The sequence below is a fragment of the Oncorhynchus gorbuscha genome, linkage group LG17 (assembly GCF_021184085.1).
Source record: "Oncorhynchus gorbuscha isolate QuinsamMale2020 ecotype Even-year linkage group LG17, OgorEven_v1.0, whole genome shotgun sequence".
Classification (NCBI taxonomy): domain Eukaryota; kingdom Metazoa; phylum Chordata; class Actinopteri; order Salmoniformes; family Salmonidae; genus Oncorhynchus; species Oncorhynchus gorbuscha.
Window position 1 is genome coordinate 54,648,882 of NC_060189.1, and position 21,550 is coordinate 54,670,431.

Consider the following 21,550-nt stretch of genomic DNA (forward strand, 5'->3'; position numbering starts at 1 on the left):
AGAAAATGGAGGGACTTCAGAGTCCAGTGTGGCTGGAGGGGGGGAAGAGGGGACGTGCAGTGAAGGGCAGAGGGTCCATGCTGGAGAGAAAGGGGGGGAATAGAGAGAGAAAAAGACAGGAGAGGAGGATCATTCTCCTCCGTATGTCACCGCTGGTTTAGAGAGGCTCAGGGGCAACAGCAGCCCTACTCCCACCATCACCATCTGTCCTCCTCCACACACACAGGGAGATGATGTAACATTTTCCAGGGGGGTGGGGGGGGGGGGGAGAGAGAGAGAAATATACAGAGGCACATTACTGAAGAGCACTAAGGCCTGACCCGCAAGGCGTTGCTCATGGCCCATCACAGGGAAAAGGTTTCATTCAGAGACAGATCGAGAGTGGGTGGGTTAAGTCTGTTTGAGCTACAGGGAGAGAGTGGATTGGAGAATTCTGTTAGAGACTTACAAAGGAGACATACAAAGATTTGATGTATTCCTTTCTGGGTCTGATTTGATTAGATTCGATTTGAAAAGGACTCTGACCCTGTGTGGCTCTGATTCCTTCGTAGCAAGCAGCAGACCAGACGACAAGCCTTTCTGACTGTGACATGACTTCTGATAGCGCAGTGCTGCTTTGACATGGGGATTGAACTGCTGTCAGTGATGGATGGAAACATTGTGTCATAGAGCACAAAGGGGGAGGCTACACACTGCCACGTATTATTTACTATGGCGTGTGTGTGTGTGTGTGTGTGTGTGTGTGTGTGTGTGTGTGTGTGTGTGTGTGTGTGTGTGTGTGTGTGTGTGTGTGTGTGTGTGTGTGTGTGTGTGTGTGTGTGTGTGTGCGTGCGCGTGCGCGTGCGCGTGCGTGTTTGTGCGTGTGTGTGTGTCCATCCTCTCCCCTCTCATCTCAACCAACGAGGGTTGGTTTGACAGATCAGATCTGAGAATAAACCTCAGTGGTCAATCCCATAGTACCAAGCTATAGTGACCCTATTAAAGATGGTGGCTGTGTTCATGTTGCATCAATCTAGGTAACATAATTGAAAAAATATCCCCATCAAAAGCCGTCAGTTCAAGCTAGAGAAATACGTTTTTAGCCTGGACTGTGTCTCAATCCTCCGCATCCGCTTATGTCGGCCTTCCGCATCTGGAAGGTGCCCGAGTGACAGCGGTGTTGGTCAGACCATGAGGCATCTCGAATCTCGGTCTTCTCACAAAAACATCTGTAGCATCCGCACCGTTTGGGCTACAAACCAATATGAACGCTCTTTGGAAAGATGATATTTGGGACTCGTCTGCCGGTAAGCTGGTGCCGGTTTTGCAAAATTCATGCAAGTCTGTTTTGTGACAACAACTAAAAAGGGGTTAAATATGTGTCCATGTGGCACTGGAGGAGACAAGCCCTCTTGCCGCGCCTCTCCGGCGCCTTTCCTGTTGGGAGGCTAATGGAGCCCAGCTGAGGGTAATGAGTCAATCAAGTGTGTGATTGGCTGGACAGTCAGCCCCAACAGTTGATTAGGCTGCTGCTTCTGCTCCCATTTTGGGGGGGGGGGGCTGGAGACAGCAGCAGACATGTTGGGGCTGAAAGGCTCAGTTTAAGATGGCCTTTGTTATTTGTGAGCATTTCTGTTGGTCAATTATGGAATAAAATCTAAGTTTACTCTGCCTCACTGAGCCTCTCCCCAGACTCTCCCCAAAAAACATCAATATTTCCTGAGCTGTCTTATCTTCTAGATATACTGTAGGACAGACACTCCGAAACCTTATTCCTTATTATGTATTTTTTTACATTCTGTTTTGCCGTTTCTGAATGTGTTACTCAATGTATTTCTATGGACTATAGTGGTCAAGGACAAAGTAGAGCCTCCTCCAACCTTTTAGAGGTTATTAAGAACATTCACCATGAATGTATGGTTGGCTTGTTTGTTATGATAGGGCACACGTTTTCCCTGACCGTGTGACCTGACCTGGAAAAACTCTTGGCCCTAGTTAGAATTGATTTGCTCTTTGACTTCTTTCCTTAAGTTAAGTGTTGTTAGTTCAGGTCAGCAGTTCAATCTGTGAGTGCTGTGCCTTCCAGTCAGTCATCAAGGTCAGTGATGCAGTGACATAGGAGGCTTCCCAGGAGAGAGTTCCACTGTGTCTGGTGGTTCCACTGTGTCCGGTGGTTCTTCCTGCTTATACCACAGATTACCCGTGCTCCACTAAACCCGTATGTGCTGCTGTGCCCACAGCCATGAGCCGTGGTCCTCACTGGGACACATACCTGGGAAGGCGCTCAGAACGATAGCAGTGGTATGTAGGGAGTTGTGGTTGAGGGGGTATTGGGTACCATGTTGAGATCTAAGTGTGTGTGTCCTCTGAGATCCGCCTGTCCTGTGCGTAACATTTAGGGCTGTGGATTATGTGAGCAACATTCTTGACAGGAGGATGACTAATCATCTAGAGTGGTTGACTGTTTTTTCCTTCTACTTTTGCCCTTGTTTATTAAAGCGGCGACAGTGGTATGGTACATGGTCACATGGTAGACTAGAGTGACATGGTCACATGGTAGACTAGAGTGACATGGTCACATGGTAGACTAGAGTGACATGGTCACATGGTAGACTAGAGTGACATGGTCACATGGTAGACTAGAGTCACGTGGTAGACTAGAGTCACGTGGTAGACTAGATTCACAGAGTCACGTGGTAGACTAGAGTCACAGAGTCACGTGGGAGACTAGAGTCACAGAGGCACGTGGTAGACTAGAGTCACAGAGTCACGTGGTAGACTAGAGTCACAGAGTCATTTAGTAGACTAGAGTCACAGAGTCATATGGTAGACTAGAGTCACAGAATCACGTGGTAGACTAGAGTCACAGAGTCACGTGGTAGACTAGAGTCACAGAGTCATTTGGTAGACTAGAGTCACAGAGTCACGTGGTAGACTAGAGTCACAGAGTCACGTGGTAGACTAGAGTCACAGAGTCATTTGGTAGACTAGAGTCACAGAGTCACGTGGTAGACTAGAGTCACAGAGGCACGTGGTAGACTAGAGTCACAGAGTCACGTGGTAGACTAGAGTCACAGAGGCACGTGGTAGACTAGAGTCACAGAGTCACGTGGTAGACTAGAGTCACAGAGTCATTTAGTAGACTAGAGTCACAGAGTCATATGGTAGACTAGAGTCACAGAATCACGTGGTAGACTAGAGTCACAGAGTCACGTGGTAGACTAGAGTCACAGAATCACGTGGTAGACTAGAGTCACGTGGTAGACTAGAGTCACAGAGTCACGTGGTAGACTAGAGTCACGTGGTAGACTAGAGTCACAGAGTCACGTGGTAGACTAGAGTCACAGAATCACGTGGTAGACTAGAGTCACAGAGTCACGTGGTAGACTAGAGTCACAGAGTCACGTGGTAGACTAGAGTCACAGAGTCATGTGGTAGACTAGAGTCACGTGGTAGACTAGAGTCACGTGGTATACTAGAGTCACAGAGTCACGTGGTAGACTAGAGTCACAGAATCACGTGGTAGACTAGAGTCACAGAGTCACGTGGTAGACTAGAGTCACAGAGTCATGTGGTAGACTAGAGTCACGTGGTAGACTAGAGTCACGTGGTATACTAGAGTCATGGTCACATGGTAAACTAGAGTCACATGGTAGACTAGACTCACAGAGTCATGTGGTAGACTAGAGTCACAGAGTCATATGGTAGACTAGAGTCACGTTGTACACTAGAGTCACAGTCACGTGGTAGACTAGAGTCACGTGGTAGACTAGATTCACAGAGTCACGTGGTAGACTAGAGTCACGTGGTAGACTAGAGTCAGATGGTAGACCAGAGTCGCGAGGTAGTCTAGAGTCACAGAGTCATATGGTAGACTAGACTCACGTGGTTGACTAGAGTCACAGTCACGTGGTAGACTAGAGTCACAGATTCACGTGGTAGACTAGAGTCACAGAGTCATATGGTAGACTAGAGTCACAGATTCACGTGGTAGACTAGAGTCACAGAGTCACGTGGTAGACTAGAGTCACATGGCAGACTAAAAACACGTGGTAGACTAGAGTCACGTGGTAGACTAGAGTCACGTGGTAGACTAGAGTCACGTGGTAGACTAGAGTCATGTGGTAGACTAGAGTCACGTGGTAGACTTGAGGCATGTGGTAGACTAGAGTCACGTGGTAGACTAAAGTCACAGAGTCACGTGGTCGACAAGAGTCACGTGGTCGACAAGAGTCACGTGGTAGACTAGAGTCACGTGGTAGACTAAAGTCACAGAGTCACGTGGTCGACTAGAGTCACGTGGCAGACTAGAGTCACGTGGTAGACTAGAGTCGCGTGGTAGACTAGAGTCACAGAGTCCCGTGGTAGACTAGAGTCACGTGGCAGAATAGAGTCACGTGGTAGACTAGAGTCACGTGGTAGAATAGAGTCACGTGGTATAATAGAGTCACGTGGTAGACTAGAGTCAAGGTGCCCATATAGACTACAGTATGTTTACCATAGGACCTCAAGGGGCCTGTATAGACTACAGTATGTTTACCATAGGACCTCAAGGGGCCTGTATAGACTACAGTATGTTTACCATAGGACCTCAAGGGGCCTGTATAGACTACAGTATGTTTACCATAGGACCTCAAGGTGCCCGTATAGACTACAGTATGTTTACCATAGGACCTCAAGGTGCCCATATAGACTACAGTATGTTTACCATAGGACCTCAAGGTGCCCATATAGACTACAGTATGTTTACCATAGGACCTCAAGGTGCCCATATAGACTACAGTATGTTTACCATAGGACCTCAAGGGGCCTGTATAGACTACAGTATGTTTACCATAGGACCTCAAGGTGCCCGTATAGACTACAGTATGTTTACCATAGGACCTCAAGGTGCCCATATAGACTACAGTATGTTTACCATAGGACCTCAAGGTGCCCATATAGACTACAGTATGTTTACCATAGGACCTCAAGGTGCCCATATAGACTACAGTATGTTTACCATAGGACCTCAAGGGGCCTGTATAGACTACAGTATGTTTACCATAGGACCTCAAGGTGCCAGTATAGACAACAGTATGTTTACCATAGGACCTCAAGGTGCCCATATAGACTACAGTATGTGGACCATAGGACCTCAAGGGGCCCATATAGACTACAGTATGTGGACCATAGGACCTCAAGGTGCCCATATAGACTACAGTATGTGTTCCATAGGACCTCAAGGGGCCCATATAGAATACAGTATGTTTACCATAGGACCTCAAGGGGCCCATATAGACTACAGTATGTTTACCATAGGACCTCAAGGGGCCCATATAGACTACAGTATGTTTACCATAGGACCTCAAGGGGCCCATATAGACTACAGTATGTGTTCCATAGGACCTCAAGGGGCCCATATAGACTACAGTATGTTTACCATAGGACCTCAAGGGGCCCATATAGACTACAGTATGTTTACCATAGGACCTCAAGGGGCCCATATAGACTACAGTATGTGTTCCATAGGACCTCAAGGGGCCCATATAGACTACAGTATGTTTACCATAGGACCTCAAGGGGCCCATATAGACTACAGTATGTTTACCATAGGACCTCAAGGTGCCCATATAGACTACAGTATGTTTATCATAGGACCTCAATGTGCCCATATAGACTACAGTATGTTTACCATAGGACCTCAAGGGGCCCATATAGACTACAGTATGTTTACCATAGGACCTCAAGGTGCCCATATAGACTACAGTATGTTTATCATAGGACCTCAATGTGCCCATATAGACTACAGTATGTTTACCATAGGACCTCAAGGGGCCCATATAGACTACAGTATGTGTACCATAGGACCTCAAGGGGCCCATATAGACTACAGTATGTTTACCATAGGACCTCAAGGGGCCTGTATAGACTACAGTATGTTAGTGTGTTTCTATAAGAAGGACTAGTGATGGACTGAGTATTGCAGAAAAATGTGGGATGATCGCCCGTGCTAGATATATGGGTTGGAGGCCGGTCCGCCATCACAGATTAGAGAAAAAAAGATGTTTGAGTAAGCAACAAAATACCACAGCTTTTCGGGAGCACCAGTTTAAGTTAAATGAAAAGTGAACTCCCAATTGTGAGGTGTGGTTCCCTATTCAGTCTGGGTCAGAGAGTGGGAGAGAGCAGGCTCAGTGTCATTATTCATGATCAGCTGCTGAACGAATACACATTGCGGAACTACTGTTAGCAACTGATTTGGGATCGGCTCTCACCTAGCCGAGTCCTAACGCTAACCATTATGAAAACGAACAACTAACACAGGCCCCTGGACCATGAATAAAACAAACACCGTCATGCCTAATCAAAACTATCCCAATTTTCCCAGCTGTCACTCTCAGTGGTCTGTCTGCCTTTTCAGCTCTGAACGAGCTCAAGTGAATAGATATTGTCATTCCCGTTAAAGTGATGAGTGCTAATGGTAATAGTGCACCATATGTTTGATAGCAGGAGAGCTGCTGTGCCGACGTTGTCTCCGAACAGCAGATGCCTTCAGATGGGATATGCCAGTCCTTTTCTCTCCACTGCACTTTATGTAACATCTACTCTAAATGTTCATGAAAAATCTAATAAAAGCAAATAAACAATGTCTTGCGTTTTCACCCGGCTGAGGCAGACAAGATACGTAATTACAGCTTGGTATTTGCTTAGCAACGCTGGTAAGGAAAAAGGCCATTTAGACTGATGTATCCCCTAAAATGAAGTATGATTTAAAATACACACATATATATATATATATATATATATATATATATATATATATATATATATATATATATATATATATATATATATATATATATATATATATCACCTAGTTGGAAGTTAACAAAGGCTGAAACAGATGTTTATTGTTGGAGCATTCATTTAAAAAAATTATACCTGAAGTGCCTTTAGGGCATGTCAATTTTGACAGGACTTTTCCCCCTATGGAACATAAAAAATCTGTGCAGTACTATAGATGAATTCAACTGGACAGGGCATGGGACGTACACTGCGACATGGACTATGGGGATCGGACGTAGAGATGTAAGGGACATTATTAATAAGCAAATCCCTATAAAGCATCAGCTTCATTACGAAGCCACGGTGGCGTGTGGCTAAGTGACAGTGACGACAGCACAGAGAACAGGGAAAGGAACTGAAAGAATAGGGGAGTTGATCCCGGGAGCACCAGAGGCATCCGATGCATCCACGCCCCTGGTCCCCATCAGCAGGGACCACCTGGACCTTAGAGGGGAGGATACAGTACTGACTTCGTGTCCCCAAAGTGTCACCACCATATGGGGACTTCACGCCCCTGTAGGTGCCTGTAGGTGCCCCTCTGCCTGGTTCAGTGGTGTCTGCTCCATGAGCATCAGCTGGGACCACAAGGACCCTAAACTCAGACCTCTGGGGGAATGTGATGAATGCAGAGGGGCAGGACACAGTACTGTAGCTCAGTGTACCATGTTAAGACCCTGCAGTCAACTGCAAATTACAACCTGTCACTAATTCCCTACTCCTCTCGCTCCCTCTCCCCTCTCCCTCACTCCCTCTCCCCCCTCCCTCCCTCCCTCTCCCCTCTCCCCTCTCCCTCCCTCCGTCCACTAGGACTACAGAGTGAACATCTTCCTCCGTCAAAAGTGGAACGACCCCAGGTTAGCGTACACAGAGTACCCTGACGGTTCTCTGGACCTGGACCCCTCTATGTTGGACTCTATCTGGAAACCTGACTTGTTCTTCGCCAACGAGAAAGGGGCCCATTTCCACGAAGTCACCACAGACAACAAGCTGTTAAGAATTTTCAAGAATGGCAACGTCCTCTATTCTATACGGTGAGTGTGTACACTATGATCCCACTAACACCCTTTTCACATTATAATACCTAACTTAACCAAACTGGGCTCAGATAATTCCATCAACTATGGTGGATTCATTACCAGGCTAGCTCAGTACAGCTTGGTTTGGCTCAGCTCAGTTCGGCTCAGTAGTGTGAAAAACCCTAAAGAGGTGTGGGTCTAAGCATCATCAAATGACCATCTTACAATGATACATCAATCACATAATCAGACTATAGGCCCGTCGAATGGCCAATAACTCACACCGAGTCTTATCCAAACTCGAAACATTCAATCCACTACACTCTTTAGAAAATAAGGTGCTATCTAGAATCTAAAAGGGTTCGTCAGCTGTCGCATAGGAGAACCCTTTGAACTATTTTTTGGGGTCCAGGTAAAACCCTGTTGGTTCCAGGTAGAACCCTATTGGGTTCTATGTAGAACCCTTTCCCCATAAGGTTCTACGTGGAACCCAAAAGAATGCTACCTGGAACCTGGAATTAAAAAGGGTTCTCCTATGAGGACAGCTGAAGAACTCTTTTGGAACCCTTTTTTCAAAGAGTGTACTGACAAAAATGCTCTGCCACACCCTCAATCAAGATGGGACACTTCTCATCTTCTGTCATTAAACATAAAGCCAGAACGGGGGGTGTCACAATGTTGGGTAAATCTCAAGGTGTAGCGGTGAATTGTTGAAAGCCTTGAGTCGACGGCATCAGTCGGGTTGAGTTATGGAGTTGTGTAGTGGCGGGGTCGTAGAAAAGCTGTGATGGAAGGCTGAGAGGATATGACACGACGGAGTGGAGGGATCCCATCGGCCATGGAGTCGGTCCGCAGCCTGGCGCCTCCGGGGTGGAGGATGTAATTAAAACCGTCAGTCTTCTTCCTTTTGTCTCTATCCTTTTGCTCATTCTTTCATTCCCTCTCCTCCAACTGGATGTCTCTCTCTCTCTCTCTCTCTCCATCCTTCTCATCTCTCTGCTTCTCTCTTTCTCTATCTCTTTCTCTATCTCTTTCTCTCTCTCCTCGCCAGCGATTTACAGCACTACTGGTTCAACACTGAGCCAAGTTCACTTGACACTTGACAGGATTTGTCCAGGCATGACACATGTGAATGTACACTCTTTGGGCTCCAAAGCAGTTCTTCTGCTGACCCCATAGGAAAGCCTTTTTGGTTCCAGGTAGAACTATTATGGGTTCCATGTTGAACCCTCTGTGTAACTCGAAAGAGTTCTACTTGGAACCAGAATGGTTCTACCTGGAACCAAAAGGGGTTCTTCTATGGGGACAGCCGAAGAACCCTTTTAGATATCACCTTTTTTTCCTAAGAGTGTAAGACAAAGTTGAATTACTGTTTAATGGATGCCCCGCCCCGCCTCACTTTTCTCCACACCCCAATTTTTTTTAAATACAACTAATCAGATGTGTTATTTTCTGGCCAATATATGCTGCTCTCTGTTTATAATGCACTCGCGGTCCACACTCTCTAGATGCTTTCCCAAGAGACCAAACCACCTCAGATCACGCTCTCAGGACATGTTCGAGCCTCGGATTGGACAGTGAAACACACAGGCTGGCACCTGCAGGCGACATGCAGATGTTTAATTTCTCGCGCATGCTGTCATGGCTGAAGCCAGCGCGAATTCCTACTATTTATGTGTCCAGGTTAAACGTGGGACGTCCCTCATTATAAACAAACAGTGGGTTAAATTCATGGTTATTGCATCAGAGAACAGGGCATTCATCAGCAAAGACGCAGTGCAAGCTGATAGTATTTTGGACAATCAAATTGAAGTCAAAACGATTGATGAAATCGAAGTGTGTCAGCTGTATGGTGATTTGCGATTCATATCTTACATTTTACCGTTACTACCAGTAGTAGTTGGCCAACCGATAACACCACGACGGAATGAGTTTGAAGTGACGATGCGCCGTTGAGAACAGCTAGCACGTCGAGCAAAGTGCATCGCCAGTGGCACGCACACACTTCGTGCAGATCAGCAGGTGGGGGGGGGGGGGTATATCCGTGGCAGCCAGACGAGACAGCCGAAGGAGGAGGCGGTGAGAAGTTACTGGGCTCGAATTTGGTCACGTTTGATCTGTATAGTTTGATGCTTCTAATTGTGCACGTTATAAGCAACGTCTATTTTTTGAGGATGATGAAAGTTTATACTGTATGGCTGGATTTATGTATTTTTTTTCCACTGCTACATTCATTTGGTAGACCTAACTTGATTGATCCTCTTTCTACAAGGCCTAATCTATGAGAGGCCTAATCATATTTGTATGAATATTTTGTTAACACCTCAGCTATAGAGATGCACTGAGGTAATGAACTCATTATTATGCATCAACATTTTAATATGATTACAATTATTTACTGTTAATCTTTCTTGAATTTGTTAGGGTATACAATTAAGCAGATTAGTGCACTGATAATACATTCATATATATAACCTTTTTTTTCAATCATTTTTGAATATGTTAGAATATTGCAACTCGAATGTGAATAATGATCATTCATGTTAATTTGCGTATTAATAATAATAATCTGTTAATCAGATTATCAGATAATCAGTCTGAAATGGAATATTTTGCGTATTCTTCATGTCCATATGGCCTAGGACAATGTGGTAAAGTACTGTTATTCCTTATCCTCCTAATGATTATTATTATTATTATTTTTAATTGCTCGCTCGCCTCACTTTTCTGGGGGGGAAATCCGTTAAACAGTGAATCAATTTTGTCTGGCGTCAGCAGAAAATCCACTACCACCTAATGTAATGGGTAGCTACATAAAGGAATTCAAAACACATTCATAACCCATACTTAACACATTCATAACCCATACTTAACACATTCATAACCCATACTTAACACATTCATAACCCATACTTAACACATTCATAACCCATACTTAACACATTCATAACCCATACTTAACACATGCATAATCCATACTTAACACATTCATAACCCATACTTAACACATTCATAACCCATACTTAACACATTCATAACCCATACTTAACACATTCATAACCCATACTTAACACATTCATAACCCATACTTAACACATTCATAAACCATACTTAACACATTCATAACCCATACTTAACACATGCATAATCCATACTTAACACATTCATAACCCATACTTAACACATTCATAACCCATACTTAACACATTCATAACCCATACTTAACACATTCATAACCCATACTTAACACATTCATAAACCATACTTAACACATTCATAAACCATACTTAACACATTCATAACCCATACTTAACACATTCATAACCCATACTTAACACATTCATAACCCATACTTAACACATTCATAAACCATACTTAACACATTCATAACCCATACTTAACACATGCATAACCCATACTTAACACATTCAGAACCCATACTTAACACATTCAGAACCCATACTTTAACACATTCAGAACCCATACTTAACACATTCATAACCCATACTTAACACATTCATAACCCATACTTAACACATTCATAACCCATACTTAACACATTCATAACCCATACTTAACACATTCATAAACCATACTTAACACATTCATAACCCATACTTAACACATGCATAACCCATACTTAACACATTCATAACCCATACTTAACACATTCAGAACCCATACTTTAACACATTCAGAACCCATACTTAACACATTCAGAACCCATACTTAACACATTCATAACCCATACTTAACACATTCATAACCCATACTTAACACATTCATAACCCATACTTAACACATTCATAATGTATATATATGCCATTTAGCAGACGCTTTTATCCAAAGCGACTTACAGTCATGTGTGCATACATTCTACGTATGGGTGGTCCCGGGAATCGAACCCACTACCCTGGCGTTACAAGCGCCATGCTCTACCAACTGAGCTACAGAAGGACCATAACCCATACTTAACACATTCATAACCCATACTTAACACATTCATAACCCATACTTAACACATTCATAAGGCTCGTGATAGTGGTGATGAATGTGCAAAGTAGGTATGAATGCCTAATATATAGCCCCTTTCAAGTCAAACGATACCTAGTTGTGATATATACTCACATGTTTTTATTTTCTATTGTCTATCTGTTTTCCAGATTGACATTAACCCTCTCCTGTCCGATGGACCTGAAGAACTTCCCCATGGACGTGCAGACGTGTATCATGCAGCTAGAGAGCTGTGAGTACAGCACTATAGTATTACTGTAGTAGTACGGCAGTATTTAGTATATTATCCACTCATTATAGCCCTGTGACTGCAGTATCCGTCGTGGATATGTGGAATAAAATGACAAAAGCCTGTTACGTAAAATGTTCAGATTGAATTTTTCATCTGACGGGCAGTAGGGAGCTTTTTATAGTTCCAATAAATATTGAGGTCACTGGTAAAATAATCTCATCAGATTTGTGGTTGAGAGAGCGTGGGCATGGAATTACCTGGGTAGGATAATAATGACTTGTCATGCCAGTGTGGGTGGTATGTCCTCTTGTGACCACATAGATGCACGAATGTAGGCTCTCGCTTATACACACACACACACACATACACACACACACACGCACGCATGCACACACACACACACACACACACACACACACACACACACGCACGCACGTACACACGCACACACACACGCACGCACGCACACACACACACACACACACACACACACACACACACACACACACACACACACACACACACACACACACACACACACACACACACACACACACACACACACACACACACACACACACACACACATCTGTATGATGTGCTATCTCTTCCTGCCTGGACTGTCTCTATGGCCCTGTGGAATGGACTCATTCAGGCCAGTAGACCAGTAGTTATTGTTATGAAGGCTGTTAGTGGAGGGTTATTAACATATATTTAGATATGCAAAAGTCACTTATAATAAGGGAGGACATGTATGAGCATATCAAGTGCCAGCTGAATAAGGTACAAATCTGTCGTTCTGCCCCTGAACAGGCAGTTAACCCACTGTTCCTAGGCCGTCATTGAAAATAAGAATTTGTTCTTAACTGACTTGCCTAGTAAAATAAAGGTAAAATAAAATAAAAAAAATAAAACAATATGTGCATATAAGGAGCATAATTATTGGAACATTTTGCGGGGTAATCTTCAGATTGTCCTTGAGTAAAACATCAATATCTAGCTGCGTATATAGATATTAAAATTCATATACACTTATTTTGCGTACTATTACCACATAATCTTAACCATATTTTTGACCCGTAGCACTTGTCCATTTCCTGAATCCATTTAAGTGAATTTCAAGTCCCAGTCACTCCATCCATCAAGATGAGCCGCTTCATGATGAGCCGCTTTGTGAGTGAGGTTCCTACACAGCAGAAATCAATCCCTGTGGACCATCAATCGCTATGCTTCCCCATCTCCCTACAGCACACTCCCCTATTAGCTTTTATCCACCTGGAGTAAAGGAAGTGCTCCGTTACCTTGTTAAAGTTGTGTGGACTTGAGGAGACACAGCACTGGATGTGTCCGCTGTCCACTAAAAGACGTAGCAAATTGGCAAATACTTGCATTTGCACAGGGGCCCGAGTGTGTCGCAAAATAATTCATGCCGATTGCTGCTGTGTCGCAGCCGCAAGAGGCTTTTAGCCGGGACATCTCTTGTCTCTGTGTCAGAGAGTTTGTAGTACTCCCCTCCCCTTGCTCTCTCGCTCTCTCGAGTCAAAACATGACTGTGATAACGCCAGTCACAAGATAACACTTTACTCCCACAGAGCTAGCAGAAGTGGACACACTGTACCCACGAAACTAAAGCCTGCTCCGCTCAGCCAGCCAGCCTCTGAACGGCTTGGATCAGATAGGCCAAGCACGTTAACCCACAGAAGATCATGTAGAAACACTCTAATCAGCAGGAATTGGGAGTCAATGACTTGAGGAATATATTGAAGGAATACAGAGGGAGCACATATGATATAATATAAATGATGTATTAACTAACAGTCTTTATGATGTGCTATAACTTGGTCTGAACTTGAATTGACTCTGAATTGACTCTTATTTTTAATAAGCAAGGTAGTGTGTTGAGGAAAGCGTATAATTTGACTTGGGTATAGGCAGAGGTTAGCAGACATGGCCAGATGTGGGAGACACTGCAGTGAGTGGGAAGTGAATCAATGTCCGGTAGCGAGTAGGAAACCCTCCTCTATGTCTCCCTTCATTACCTACAAATTAAATATGTTCACAGGGGCAGCAGAGGGTGGATTCATTTATATTAATAGTAATGGCCATGCTACATCCCCCCCCCCGGTCTCCTCTAACTCTCCCATCTCCTCCCCGTCCTCTCTCTCCTCCTCCCCTCACCCTTTCCTCCCCCCTCTACACCTCTCTAACATGTGGAAGGAAGTACAAAATGGACACATAGACGCTATAATTCCATGGTGCTCCATCATGAATAGTTTTCTACTTTTTTACACACCCTGTCCTTTCCAGTGCAGTTGCAGCCCGGGGGGATAGTTACCATGGCGCTGTACTGTTTAATGCTTGGGGAGATCATTTGTCTTCATGTGTACGGCCTCGCGTTATTTCATTATTTTATGTACCACAGTTGGCGAGGCCCTTCTGGCTGGCTTTAGCCATTTGAAATGTGAGTTCAAAGTTAAAAGGGAATGACGTTGATGGGTCGATGCCGGGTGTCTGGAATGGAGGGAAATAGATAGGCATGGGTTATTTTATGTCATTTATGAAATCTTATCAATTATAATGAATGGTTATGATGGTCGGTCTGTTGGGATACTGTGGCATCATTTAGAATGTATGTATGACTGGTATTTATCCTAATAATGTCATCATTTATTGGATTTGCATGGTGCTTTTCCAGATGCTCCAAGTGCTTCACATAAGGGGAAACTCACCTCATCCACCACCAAAGACATCAACTGGCATTCGAAAATCAGCCATTAGTGCGAAGGAAGTTCTGAGTCATGTTGTGACTACAGTACATTGACTCATACTGCGGAGGCTGCTTTGACTAATTTCATCTCCCAATATTAACCGAAATGTCTGCACTGCCTAGTCCCCTGGGCTGGTGAACTGCATCATGGGATACTTTGGGTTAAAGATAAATAGCCTACATGCAAGGTTGAGATATATTCAAGATGCTTCTATATCCAGGTGCAAATATTTCATATAATTTCTCTTGATTATTTAACTCTTGTCGGTATCTTTCAGTGTCCTTACGTTCAAAGATATATATTTTCCTACTGGAGACTGGATAGCTTTTTCGGCTTGCACAATAGGGCATAGCTGTTAGAATGCCCATTCCCTATAGCTGGCTGATGGACACTATAGGAGATGCTGTTAATGCTTCAAATGGAAAGAGGTCATTAGCATGACTAGTACTCAGTTAACTGGGACCTTATTCCGAGGAATAAACTAATGGATTCATTTTTTTCCAGGTCCATTTCAAGGTCCCAGTTTTACATGCCGTTCCTGAGATATTATCGTAGAGTCAACATGCTAAATAGTGGGTTGGTATACTAAATAGTGGATTGGTATACTAAATAGTGGATTGGCATACTAAATAGTGGGTTGGTATACTAAATAGTGGGTTGGTATACTAAATAGTGGGTTGGTATACTAAATAGTGGATTGGCATACTAAATAGTGGGTTGGTATACTAAATAGTGGATTGGTATACTAAATAGTGGATTGGTATACTAAATAGTGGGTTGGTATACTAAATAGTGGATTGGTATACTAAATAGTGGGTTGGTATACTAAATAGTGGGTTGGTATACTAAATAGTGGATTGGTATACTAAATAGTGGGTTGGTATACTAAATAGTGGATTGGTATACTAAATAGTGGGTTGGTATACTAAATAGTGGATTGGTATACTAAATAGTGGGTTGGCCCATGCAGTCTGCCGTGCTTATTCCTTTAGCACTAAAGACAGCACGACATTAACAACATTGACTCCTGGTTGATCTATTGAAATGAACAACTTATCCTTGATTCAGTGTAATCCATACTATTAATATTGTATGATACAGCATATAACACGAAGGGTATCCATGATATCTTGATCTTCCCATACATCTGGTCTAGGTGGAGATATGAAATGTAGAAATCATCAATTGAATATGTATTTATAAAGACTTTTTTACATCAGCTGTTGACACACAGTGCCTTTACTGTACAGTAACCCAGGCCTAGGCTATATTGTCTGATTGCAAGTCCCGCCTCTCTTCTTTTCCAGTTGGCTACACAATGAACGACCTGATCTTTGAGTGGCAGGAGAATGGACCAGTCCAGGTAGCTGATGGGTTGACCCTCCCACAGTTCATAATGAAGGATGAGACGGATCTGAGATACTGCACCAAGCACTATAACACAGGTAAGATACAATGGGAGTGTTTGAGGTCGAGTCCATTGCAGTCGGACTGTGCAGAAACACAAAAAATAATCTTCCATCCCAAATGAAGCTACTATTATGAGTTGAAGTTTAGTGAATATGCACAGAGCCATCCTCAGGCTGTTCCACACAGTTAGAGTTGAAAGATGGGACCTTTATTGTGAAATCGAATGATGTTTTTGTATGGCATCATCAACACCAACGCTAAGAATAACGGTGGGACAAGCGTCTTCACGCTTCTGCTTTGGAAAACAGAATGCACAAACAAGGTAATGGGGTGATGATGTTAATCTTAGTGGTATATAGCTTGACTACATCATTGAAAGACTGAACAATTCGTGAATTTACATTTATGAATGTACATTTACATCTACATTTGAAAACTAGAACAATTCATATTGCTCATCCTAAATGGCTTTGAGCCGAAACAGTAAGGCCTTTTTTTAAACTCAATTCAAGATGGTTTCAATATTCACAGGCTGCATATGCTATATGGCTCACAACATTCTCCACTTCAGCAGAGCTCTATTACCATTTCTTACAACCAGCAAAGTCAGAGAACACGGTTCCAATTCGGGAATTCAACCTTGGTCTTCTTTCACATAACAGGAAAACAACTGCAGGTCTCTAACTCCACATCTCCAGCTAACTGCACCACTATCCAATATTATAAGTTTGGCCCTTTTTCTTCCTTCTCATAGCAACACAATCGCTGCAGGCTTTCACAGGTAACTGCAGTGCTAGATTAATCCCAGGCCAAAGTGGGGCCTTATTCAGCTTCTTTGGCTGTGTTTAGACAGGCAGCCCAATTCGGATCATTTTTCCACTAATTGGTCTTTTGACCAATCAAATCAGATGTTCTCACGTCAGATCTTTTTTAGAACTGATCCGATTGGTCAAAATAACAATTAGTGGGAAAAAGATCAGAACTGGGCTGCCTGTCTAATGCAACTATAGAATTGTTGTCAGCCAGCCAGTGAAGTAGCCCAATGAAGTGTGAGGCTCCAGTCTACCACAGCACTAGCTAGAGTGAGGGTGTGTCCCAAATGGCGCGCATATTCCCTATTTAGTGCACTACTTTTGACCAGGCCCTATTTCAGATGCAGCCTCAGTGTGGCCTTATTCAGCCAGTGACGTAAAGTGCACCGTGAGGTAGGAGGCATTGCAGGCTGAATAATGTAGTTTCTTCTACCTGCATTTTTCATGGGCCTGTCATGTCCTCATTGCCAACGCTAAGTCAGCCTTAGCACGCCCGCTTCCTCACTCCTGGCTAATCAGGAGTATGTTGTGCTTCAATTAACGAGAGGGAGAAAAGATGTATTTTTAGATGACTGAGAGAGCAGCAGAGAGAATGGAAGAGGCTTGGATGGATGGGTGGGTGGATGGATGGAGGCAGGGAGAGAGGAGGGGTGAGAGAGAAGTGAGGACAGAGAGAGGGGGGAACAGAGAGAAGTGGGGGACAGAGAGAGAGAGGGGACAGAGAGAAGTGGGGGACAGAGAGAGAGGGGGGACAGAGAGAAGGGGGAGTACAGAGAGAGAGAGGGGGACAGAGAGAAGGGGAGTACAGAGAGAGAGAGGGGGACAGAGAGAAGGGGGAGTACAGAGAGAGAGAGGGGGACAGAGAGAAGGGGGAGTACAGAGAGAGAGAGGGGGACAGAGAGAAGGGGGAGTACAGAGAGAGAGAGGGGTGCAGAGAGAGAGGGGGGACAGAGAGAGAGAGGGGGTGCAGAGAGAGAGAGGGGGACAGAGAGAAGGGGGAGTACAGAGAGAGAGAGGGGGACAGAGAGAAGGGGGAGTACAGAGAGAGAGAGGGGGACAGAGAGAAGGGGGAGTACAGAGAGAGAGAGGGGGACAGAGAGAAGGGGGAGTACAGAGAGAGAGAGGGGGACAGAGAAGGGGGAGTACAGAGAGAGAGAGGGGGACAGAGAGAAGGGTGAGTACAAAGAGAGAGGGGGACAGAGAGAAGGGGGAGTACAGAGAGAGAGAGGGGGACAGAGAGAAGGGGGAGTACAGAGAGAGAGAGGGGGACAGAGAGAAGGGGAGTACAGAGAGAGAGAGGGGGTGCAGAAAGAGGGGGGGACAGAGAGAGAGAGAGGGGTGCAGAGAGAGAGAGGGGGACAGAGAGAAGGGGGAGTACAGAGAGAGAGGGGGGGGACAGAGAGAAGGGGGAGTACAGAGAGAGAGAGGGGGACAGAGAGAAGGGGAGTACAGAGAGAGAGAGGGGGACAGAGAGAAGGGGGAGTACAGAGAGAGAGAGGGGGACAGAGAGAAGGGGGAGTACAGAGAGAGAGAGGGGGACAGAGAGAAGGGTGAGTACAAAGAGAGAGGGGGACAGAGAGAAGGGGGAGTACAGAGAGAGAGAGGGGGACAGAGAGAAGGGGAGTACAGAGAGAGAGAGGGGGACAGAGAGAAGGGGGAGTACAGAGAGAGAGGGGGACAGAGAGAAGGGGGAGTACAGAGAGAGAGAGAGGGACAGAGAGAAGGGGGAGTACAGAGAGAGAGAGGGGGACAGAGAGAAGGGGGAGTACAGAGAGAGAGGGGGACAGAGAGAAGGGGGAGTACAGAGAGACCGAGGGGGACAGAGAGAAGGGGGACAGCTGTAGGAGAAGGAATATCATCTGATAATTAAAAAAGCTTGTTTTTCCTCCTTTCACTAAGTTAATTATATATAACAAGCTCCTGCATGTCTAGGCTTCCATGGTTGTCATGTCAACAGTGTTTAGAGTGAGGCTGAAACAGTCCCCTATCAATAAGAGGTGTTTTGGCTGCTGATTACTTGAAAAGAGATTCTGTTTTAATACCAGTATCGCATTTGCTTTGGCTATTATGGTCAATTCAACTTATAAAAATAGTAAAAGCATAAATTAATACATTTTGGTTATACAGTAGCTATGGAATTGTTATTCCACTTGCTATTCACTCCAAGGTAATGGTTTAATGTGCAGCCTTGGTGAACTGGTATACCAGCAAACAGTCGCTAAACTAAAGCCCTCCTGAGAAATGTCAGGACCTCATTTTAAGTTCTTAGAAATGCTTAATCATTTAGTTTTGTTATATGCACGAAAAAGCCAAAGTGTAGGCTTAATCTATGAATGGGGAAGGCCAGAACATGCCTCTACCCAGGCTGCTATTTTTAGAAGCTGTCAGCTCTCTGTCCTGTCTCACATAAGGAGGAGACGAGAGAGAGGGGGGGAGTGGGAGAGAAGTCAGGCAGGAAATAAGGAGACGAGAGAGAGAGAGGGGGAGTGGGAGAGAAGTCAGGCAGGAAATAAGGAGACGAGAGAGAGAGGGGGGAGCGGGAGAGAAGTCAGGCAGGAAATAAGGAGACGAGAGAGAGAGAGGGGGAGTGGGAGAGAAGTCAGGCAGGAAATAAGGAGACGAGAGAGTGAGAGAGAGGGGGGCGGGGGGGTAGATAAGTCAGGCAGGAAATAAGGACATGAGAGAGAGGGGGAGTGGGAGAGAAGTCAGGCAGGAAATAAGGAGACGAGAGAGTGAGAGAGAGAGGGGCGGGGGGTAGATAAGTCAGGCAGGAAATAAGGAGACGAGAGAGAGAGGGGGGTAGATAAGTCAGGCAGGTAATAAGGAGACGAGAGAGAGAGGGGGGTAGATAAGTCAGGCAGGTAATAAGGAGACGAGAGAGAGAGGGGGGTAGATAAGTCAGGCAGGAAATAAGGAGACGAGAGAGAGAGAGCGAGAGAGGGGGGTAGATAAGTCAGGCAGGTAATAAGGAGACGAGAGAGAGAGAGGGGGTAGATAAGTCAGGCAGGTAATAAGGAGACGAGAGAGAGAGGGGGGTAGATAAGTCAGGCAGGAAATAAGGAGACGAGAGAGAGAGAGGGGGATAGAGAAGTCAAGCAGGAAAGAAGGAGACTAGAGAGAGAGAGAGGGGGGGGGGATAGAGAAGTCAAGCAGGAAAGAAGGAGACTAGAGAGAGAGAGAGAGAGAGAGAGAGAGAGAGAGAGGGGGATAGAGAAGTCAAGCAGGAAAGAAGGAGACTAGAGAGAGAGAGAGGGGGGGGATAGAGAAGTCAAGCAGGAAAGAAGGAGACTAGAGAGAGAGAGAGAGAGAGAGAGAGAGAGAGAGAGGGGGATAGAGAAGTCAAGCAGGAAAGAAGGAGACTAGAGAGAGAGAGAGAGAGAGAGGGGGAGAGAGAAGTCAAGCAGGAAAGAAGGAGACTAGAGAGAGAGAGAGAGAGAGAGAGGGGGATAGAGAAGTCAAGCAGGAAAGAAGGAGAGCACTCTGTGAGAGAGTTACTTCACTGGACTCTATGTAAACTGGAAACCATATATCTTGAGGCTGAATTTATAGTAGCTGGGAATTCTATAAAAAGCTATTTTGAGTATAAGGCTACCTAAATTCTACCAACACATTGACTGTAGCACTTGCGCTGGCAATACACTTGGCCACTGCTACTCTAACGTCCTCGATCCATATAAGGCCCTCCTCCACCCTCCCTTCAGCAAGGATACAGTTTATGTCATCCTATCATTAGTAATATTGTCTCAGGTGACATCTGATCTGTCATCATATTCTGTAAGTACGAATGCATATTTTCAGCTGGTTGGATTACCGAAATGTGGTTCCTTTCCCCACACCTTTTGATGTTCCCAGACTCTCTATGTTTAACAAAGGCTTTTCAAGAGTCCTTCTGTAGAGTCAAGAGAGAGGAAAGGGAGAAAGGTATTTATTGTGGGGGGTCAGAAACCTCACTCACAGGCCAACGTCATGACACTGTGTTCTTGGGGACCTTCAATGCTGCAGACATTTTTTTGGTACCCTTCCCCAGATCTGTGCCTCGGCAAAGTCTTGTTTTGGAGCTCTTGGGACAATTCTTTCGACCTCATGGCTTGGTTTTTGCGCTGACATGTACTGTCAATTGTGGGACCTTTATATAGACAGGTGTGTGCCTTTCCAAATCATGTCCAATCAATTTAATTTACCACAGGTGGACTCGAATCACGTTGTAGAAACATCTCACGGATGATAATGGAATCAGGATGCACCTGAGATCAATTTCAAGTCTCATAGCAAAGGACTGAATACTTATGTAAGTAAGGTATTTCTGTTTTTCATTTGTAATAAATTTTGAAAAAAATGTAATAAACTATTTTTGCTTTGTCTTTATTGTCACGCCTTGGTCTTAGTATTTTGTGTTTTCTTTATTTATTTGGTCAGGCCAGGGTGTGACATGGGTTATTGTGGTGTGTTTTTGTCTTAGGGGTTTTGTGGGGTGTCTACGTAGTCTATGGC

General features: G+C 44.6%; 1 protein-coding gene across 1 annotated transcript in view; it reads left to right on the forward strand.

Annotated features, from left to right (window-relative positions):
- The window catches only part of LOC124001182 (glycine receptor subunit alpha-3-like), a 109,148-nt gene that overhangs the window by 56,453 nt on the left and 31,145 nt on the right, over positions 1-21,550 (forward strand). The window contains exons 4-6 of the mRNA XM_046307786.1: positions 7,615-7,838; positions 11,987-12,069; positions 16,145-16,282. Coding sequence (XP_046163742.1) covers positions 7,615-7,838; positions 11,987-12,069; positions 16,145-16,282 — 445 coding nt within the window. The remainder of the gene's footprint in view (positions 1-7,614; positions 7,839-11,986; positions 12,070-16,144; positions 16,283-21,550) is intronic.